This window comes from Rutidosis leptorrhynchoides, chromosome 2 (assembly GCF_046630445.1).
Source record: "Rutidosis leptorrhynchoides isolate AG116_Rl617_1_P2 chromosome 2, CSIRO_AGI_Rlap_v1, whole genome shotgun sequence".
Lineage (NCBI taxonomy): Eukaryota > Viridiplantae > Streptophyta > Magnoliopsida > Asterales > Asteraceae > Rutidosis > Rutidosis leptorrhynchoides.
In genome coordinates this window covers 705926856-705935198 of record NC_092334.1, presented here as the reverse complement: position 1 = coordinate 705935198, position 8343 = coordinate 705926856, and the positions used below count along the sequence as shown (strand labels likewise).

At 36.0% G+C, this 8343-nt stretch overlaps 1 protein-coding gene across 1 annotated transcript; it reads left to right on the top strand.

Annotated features, from left to right (window-relative positions):
- Positions 1-2089: 2089 nt before the first annotated feature.
- On the top strand, positions 2090-7936 carry LOC139894160 (katanin p60 ATPase-containing subunit A1-like). Its single transcript, XM_071877357.1, has 7 exons — positions 2090-2425; positions 3364-3850; positions 4140-4337; positions 4995-5239; positions 6255-6413; positions 6515-6602; positions 7308-7936. The coding sequence occupies exons 1-7, from the start codon at positions 2304-2306 to the stop codon at positions 7587-7589; spliced, it is 1581 nt and encodes a 526-aa protein (XP_071733458.1). The 5' UTR covers positions 2090-2303; the 3' UTR covers positions 7590-7936.
- Positions 7937-8343: the final 407 nt, after the last annotated feature.

The following is an 8343-nucleotide window of genomic DNA, read 5'->3' as shown; positions in this document are numbered from 1 at the left end:
ACGTTACCTCGGAACTCAAGCTTGGTTTAATAATCACCGAAGGCATAAGGTGAGTGGAATGATTATGCGTATGTGTATATAATGTATTTATTTGTGTCGTATGAATGTGGCATTGTCGCGTTGCTTAAGACACCACATTGTAAAGAAGTGGATGTCGCGTTGTTTAAGACACCACATGGTAAAGAAGTGGATGTCGCGTTGTTTAAGACACCACAATGTATTGGAGTGGATGTCGCGTTGTTTAAGACACCACCCATCGTATTGAATGGCATGTGGAATCGTCGCGTTGTTTAAGACGCCACATTGGAAAGGGTGAGTGAGTCGCGTTGTTTAAGACATCACCCGGGGGATTAGTGACTACGCGTTGATTAAGTAGCACTAACGGATGTTGTGAACTCCAACGGTCTTGTATGTACCGTTTCCCTTGTTCGAATTGGTTAACCAAGGTTGCGTGAGTTATGTATTGAAAGTATTTATTTATGAATCGTATGCTTTTGTATTATTAGCTACTTGTGGATTTGCGGTTTATGGTATATGCATAATATTGTTGCATGATTGTCGAATTGTTAAACCGAGTATGATGTTGTGTAAGTGATGCAAGTAAGTAGATTATATATGTGTATGTATAATTATTGTGCTCACTAAGCTTTGCTTACCCTCTCGTTGTTTACCTTTTTTTATAGGTTCGTGTGTGGATAAGGGTAAGGGCATTACCTTGGATTGAGTTTCCCGCTTTGATGATTAGGAAGCGCTTTTGGTTATGGCTTGGAGTTTGACCGAGACTTGGGTAGTTTAACCCCAAACACCATGCTCGTTGTGTCGTTTGGCAATTAAACTTTTTGTGGTCGAAACTCTCATTTGTATTAAACTTGTATTTTTACACTTAATGGCATTTTGGGCACGTGTGGGCCCCACTTTGTAAAACTCGTTCATACCTTAGTTATGTGCTAGTTTTACATATATTAACGTACGGTTAAAAGCGTTTCGGTCAAATGTGTCGGGAAGCACCTCATCTTTTTCGCATTAAAGCGCACCGGGGACAGCCAGCTTTTGCGCGGCGCGCAGATGGTCAGTCAGCAAATTTTTTTTTTTGCCACGAATTTACAATGGTTTTTGTCGTGTATTGGGTTGGGATGTTACATAATAATTATTAATTATTATTAAAAATATAAATATTAATTTTATAAGCAAACTTAATTATTCTTATTTGTTTTTATTATCATAATCATAATCATAAATATAATTATAATTTATAATTATTATTAACTAGTTTTCGAACCCTCGCTTTGCGCCGGGGGTTCGATTTTTAATGTATTTTCTTGTGTTTAGTTACGGAGTCTGCGAGTGAAAAATCAACATATATATGAAAAATACCCTAAATATTTAGCGTTTTTTTAAAAGTGTCCGTTTTGCGTATAGTTAGTGACATTGTGTTCATAAAATTATTTCGAGTTTAAGGATGGTGTCGGAAAAATTTAACTCGTTGCGAGCGAGAAGATATGACCTGTTGAATATTTGAGTGGAGTTTATTTAAGATATTTTATGAAAATTTTGATTTGACGCCTTAACCCCCTGTGTTGGGGGCCGATTTTAATTTTTGAACAAAGTGTGGGGTCTTTTGTGGTGTTACTTGAAAGAAAGGGGAAAAAAGGTGAAAAGATGAAAATACCCCTGGTACTATTCATAAGTTTTGTCTAATAGTTAATATGGTAATATTCAAATATGATTTTTCTTTACGGGATTAATTACGTTACATATGTATGCGAAAGTACATGTTTCAAATTTCAATATGTTTATAAAAACGACACATTTATTTATTGGAATTCGTGATTTCACGGGTAATTAAACTAAATAACTTACCATTTACATTCACTTAATACCTACGTCCTACAACATGTCATTAAACTGTTTCGTTTAAACAAACATGTAGTTCCACGGATCGTTTCACTAGTAGTAGTAAACTAAAAATCAAACCAAAATGGAGTCCGAAAATCTAATTTAAGTTTAGCTAATATTTTTAATATTTTTTATTCGACTAATAAAATTTTATATTAAACCGTTTAAAACTACGGAGTAAAATTGGGTGTTACATCTGATATTTTCCGTTGTCCTGCATTCCTGCCGTTAAAACGTCGCCGTCTATCTTTCCTAAACCCTTCTTCATCACTCATACACAAAGCATTTGTTGGATCACTTTACAACTTCACATTCAAAATATCAAATCTCGTTTATGTGATTTTGAAATTATTCAAATCGGTCTCCTGAGAATTAATATACAGACCCTAGGGTTTATAGCGTTACATATGGCAGGTACATCGATTGCAGGATTACAAGATCATTTGAAACTAGCGAGAGAATATGCCGTTGAAGGACTTTATGATACTTCCGTTATCTTCTTCGATGGCGCACTCGCTCAAATCAACAAGTATATACATTTTATTTCTGTTTAATCTATTCATTTACATTTCAGATTATTACTTAATTACATGAACATTGTTGTTAAATTCAGATATTGAGCTACTACTATATGTTAGCTTTCTCACTTTCTGAAGAATGAATATGTTATCAGGTCAATTTTAACAAACTGGTTGAGTATATCAGTAAAAATGAGTTTATGTTGCTCAGATCAACAAGTATGTACATATACATGCATTTACTGTTTCAGTTCAAATTTATACCTAGTTACATGTACATTATGGTTACATTTAGAAATTAAGTTACAAGATCTTAGTTCTGTGAAGGATAAGAATGATTATTTTTTAGGTCAAAAATACCAAACTGTTGGACTATATGTGTATGAGTTGATATATACGTTTATGTTGTTCAGATCGTCAAGTATCTACAAATTCGGTTTTCCTGATTTTTTTGGTACCAATTACTAGGTAACAAGTAACAACACACACATAGCAGTGCAATTTAGAAATTTAGTTACTAGATGTTAGTTCAGTGGGGAAAAAGTGGTAGATCTAATATCATGAAGTTTTAGAGTGTATTATATTTATTTCTTGATTAAAGTTCAAAGTTACAATCAACAACATACACATTGTCTGTAAATTTAGGAATCAAGTTGCCAAATGTTAGTGCTGTGAAGAATCAGTAGGTTTTAGTTGAATTGAGTTGACCTGGACTTCATTTCTGTTTGGAGTTATGTACACAGAAAAGTTTAGAATATTGTTCAAGTAATGTTTTAAAATCTAATTTAGTAATGTTTGTACTATGGATTTCGGTTTACGTGTTATATACCCGATCTTGTGTGAAGATGTGTCAATCGGTTTCTAGAAGTACTTGGTGTCTCTGACTATAGTTTCAGTATTTCGTACTGCATTCTGATTTTGTACCTACTCATTTGGATATTACTCTTAGGCACTTGAGCTCCCTTGATGATCCACTGGCTCGTTCAAAGTGGATGAACGTAAAGAAAGCTATCTCTGAGGAAACTGAAGTTGTAAAACAATTGGATTCTGAGAAGAGGTCTTTCAAGGATGGTTCAGTTGGTAGAAGGCCGTCGTCACCTCCTATATCTACAAATAAATCATCATTTGTTTTTGAACCATTAGATGAGTACCCAACTTCATCCAGTGCGCCAAATGATGATCATGATCCTGATGTATGGAGACCACCTAGTCGAGACACTTCAAATAGAAGATCAGCTAGAGGTGGAATATCAGGTACCAGGAAGTCACCACAAGATGGGGCTTGGGCTCGAGGGCCTTCTACCAAAGGTGGAGCAAATACTCGTGGGGGAAAAACTGGTGTTTCTAGTAAAGTTAATACAGGACTTCGATCATCAACAAATGGGAAAAAAGGCACTGGCTCAGGGAGGCCTAATTCTTCTAAGGATGATTCTGGGGTAAGTGTCACTGCATAGACATTGTTATAGAAAGCAAATGTACCCTAAAACGGGAACTTTGCGCAAGTGAATGCTCGAAGAGTTACCTACTACTATTTCCTAAACTTGAAAGTAAAATTTTATTGTAGGATTTTTAATATAATGTTTCATATCATCGAAGTTTTTTAGTATGACAGAAAGGAGTATCAAACCTGTAAATGTGTGTTAATTGTACACCCTCATATATATTCGATTTAGTATCAGAAAGTTGTATCCACTTATTAAATCCCAATTATTTTGTAATAACCAGAATGGAGATGCTGAAGAGCACACATCAAAGCGTGGTCAGTATGAAGGGCCCGACCATGACTTGGCTGCAATGCTTGAAAGGGATGTTTTAGAAAACACCCCTGGAGTGAGATTTGATGATGTAGCAGGTCTGACTGAAGCAAAAAGGCTTCTAGAAGAAGCTGTGGTTCTACCTCTATTGATGCCTGACTACTTCCAGGTATGAATATCTTTATGTGTTCTTGTTACTCCACATGCCTTGTGTTAATGTTTATTTCTTCGATGGCCTGCTAAGCATATATCTGAAGCCGGTACATTCTTCTTACCCTTAATGGTGGCAATTAGACTTATCATGAGATTTCAACTGTTTTTTACTTTTTTGCATCAGTAATATCTAGAGGTGGCTAAATGATGAGATCTTGATCAGCCAAAACACTTTTCTGTTCATAGAAATCAGTAATTCATAATAAATTGTGTCAAGTACGACTGTTAAATCTATATTGTTACAATGTTTATCTTGTTTATTATGTACTAGATGTGTCATGAGGTTTTTAATGCATTAAATGTAGTCGGGTGACTTTCAACAAGTTTGACTTGTTTACTTTTTACATCCTGTAGTTTTTTTTTTCTTCTTTAGTTCAACTCTTTGACTATTATTAAGTATATGTATTGAAATTTTCACCTGTTATAATGGCTCGGTGTCTTTCTTATCTAAAAGAACTTGAATGCATTGAGGGGAAAACAGATGAACTCTTGTCCTGCTTAGTCAGTTTATCACACTTTGGAGTTTCTTCAAGCAGCATAATTTTCTTTGGGCATGTAGGCAGCTTACTGTTTTTTCATTCATTCACAAGGCTTAATCTAATGATAATTTCAGGGGATTAGGAGACCATGGAAAGGTGTTCTTATGTTTGGTCCACCTGGTACTGGAAAAACACTACTGGCTAAAGCAGTTGCTACCGAGTGTGGTACCACATTTTTCAATGTTTCTTCTGCTACCCTGGCTTCGAAATGGCGTGGAGAAAGTGAACGCATGGTTCGATGCTTGTTTGACCTGGCGAGAGCTTATGCTCCAAGCACAATATTCATTGATGAGATTGACTCTCTTTGTACTTCTCGCGGGTGAGTTTTTTCTTATCCTATCAGAAGTTGGTCAAAATATCTGTATGTTTAGTAGAGGTTTCAGATTGGTCGGGTGACTTGGGTTGGGCGAGCTAGGCAACAGTTCAAAGTGGTTCAGTTTGAAGTGCTAGACGGGCAACATTTTGGTACTGATTGTGTAATGGCTTGGGTTAGCCCTTAACACTCTTTGACCAAAGGATAACTTTGTTTCTGAATTCGTAGTGTATCAGCTACGTTGCAATTATTTCAAGTCTTAAACACCGAATTTTTGAATGATCTAATATAGGTATCTGACCGCTGAAGTTTTGAGGGTTGATAATAAGCAAATTAACTGTAATGGTATTTCGTACTTTATTGATTTTAAATTGAGGGTAGTTTTAGTGTGTAAAAGTTTTGTTGTCTTGTTAGCACTTTCTTGTTATACAACGTTAGTCTTTTAAGAGATTTTGAAGACTATCTTGCTTCATTAGTATGTAATGGTACTTGGTACTTTATTGATGTGTCAAATAACCAAAGTTATCATGTGAGTAGGTCGTATTTATAATGTATGTGAATCCATTAACAATTTAGCATAGTCATTATGTGCTAACAAACATGCTCATGATTTTATTCAGTGTATGCATATGGTGTGCATGTATACCATTTGTTAATGGTATGCACCAGTAGCACCCTGGACATATTGGTTGTAGTTTCTTGCTATTAGGGGGTGAATTGATATGCATTTTGGTACTGATTATTATATGATTATATTGAAGTAGCAATAATCAAATAACATATCCTCTTTGAGTGTATCTAGTTAATTACGGATCTAAATCAAATCTAAATATCTAATAACCAATCTTGTAAAATCCGTTCATACTTGTACCAACTAAATTGGTTACCTAAGTCCTTTAAAAAAAATTGGTTACCTAAGCTTAACCTATAGCTACCAGTATTCGGTCTACGGTTTTACTAATATCCCAAATGCATGAATGTTTTGTATCTGTTTTAAACATGGTCTATATCATATGTTCAGGGCTTCAGGGGAACACGAGTCTTCCCGAAGGGTAAAATCTGAACTTCTAGTTCAGGTAGACGGTGCAAACAGTGCAGACACTAACGAAGACGGTAGTCGCAAAATAGTGATGGTTTTGGCAGCTACAAACTTTCCCTGGGATATAGATGAAGCACTAAGGTCTACTGTTATGCTATATCACTTTTTGCTCCTTTTCAAGAATATCAATTACTGCAGGAAATGTTTGTTTGACGCGTGTTGCTTATTCCGGGTCTTTGCAGGCGGCGTCTGGAAAAGCGTATATATATTCCTCTGCCAAATTTTGAGAGCAGAAAGGAGCTGATTAAAATCAACTTGAAGACTGTTGCGGTAAAGTCTCTTAATCAATATTTGAACTTGAGGTGGCAACTTGGCCTTGTAGGGAAGCAGGTTCAGGTTGAAACGGGTCATATCTAGTACGGCTCGGAATGGGCCAGGCCGGGTTGGGCCGCTAATCCCACAAACACCTTTTGTCCTTTTTTTGATATTTTTTCATAATTAGTTGATGCTTTAGTTATCTATACAACTCGTGTGCATTATCATTATACATTGGGCGACTTCTAACCCACTTGATGATTTCCTCCTTTACCTAAGTTGATCCGATTTCAACCATGTTACCCGTTTGAATTAAAATCCAAATCCAGACCGACCCACTCAACAAAGATGGCAAAATGGGGATTCTTGTACTGGTCCAAACAGTTTGACATCAAATACCATTTTATCAAATCTTATCTCTCTTTTCCAGAACTTATATATCTTTTTCTTAAATCAATAAAATTATAAAAGTATATTAATTCGGTCATTTAACTATTTAAGAGGTCATATGCATTACTAAAATTATTTACTTTGGCTACTTAAACCCAGTTTGAGCCATTTCCTTTTCAGCAAATATTTGAAGGTCATAGATAAGTTAGTTAAAATGGCACATCTAGTTCCCACAATGCAACATATGACGATAAAAGAAAATGGTGTTTATTTATGCTAAATGCAGTTGTTTAAGGACTGACTGAACCTACCTTGGTTTGTATATGTCAGGTAGCTGCTGATGTGGACATCAGCGATGTAGCTCGTCGAACAGAGGGGTACAGTGGTGACGATTTGACAAATGTATGTCGAGATGCTTCATTAAATGGAATGCGGCGTATGATAGCTGGAAAAACACGTGAAGAAATAAAAAACATGCCTAAAGATGAAATTGCAAAAGATCCAATCGCCATGTGTGACTTTGAAGAAGCCATCAAAAGAGTCCAACCGAGTGTTGCTGCTGCTGATATTGAGCGCCATGAAAAGTGGTTTTCAGAATTCGGATCTGCGTAACACAAATCAGAATCAAATCAAAAGTGACTCTAGACGCTACATATTTTTGTTTCTTTTGACCAAATACAGGGATGTCGTTGTTCTTGGTGTGTTACGAGTTCTTGCTGGTTGCTAATCAGCACTTTCGTCTTGCTGTTGTTGCACAGTGTACAACTAGTTGATGCAGTAAAATGTGTGTGTATCGGTTATTAACATCGTTTGGACGGCCAAAGCCGTAAAATAGAATTCAGTCATGCATTTTGTTGATTTGTTTTTTTTGTTTGGAATCATGGACCGAGGAATGTTTATTGGCATATTAAATCGTGTGAACGACATATAAACGAAAAAATTGCGCCGATGGTTCTTCATGTTTGTTTCAAGCTCCATGGTAAACCTTTTTGCGTCGATGGTAGTATTAGACTTTACAACGTTTCTGTCCTTAGTTTTTGGGCATAAAAGTATTTAAGTAGTCTCCACTTATTATTCCATTCAATTTAATACACCAAAGTGTTGTTACATTTCCTCAAGCATTTAACTTTAACGTATATAAGTTGCGATGGACTATGCGATAACGTGTTTTTGTTGCCTAAAAAGCAGACGATGTGTGTACTAACAAAGACATAAAGACAATGGAGAAGGAAATTGTGTACGCGATCTACTCGTATTATGGTTCCATTGTGAATGTGATCCTGGCTGGTATGGTACCACCATTTGGCTCATGCATCATTCCTAGTTGTTAGCCTCCTACACCAACGTTTCCATCATTTGAAGTCTC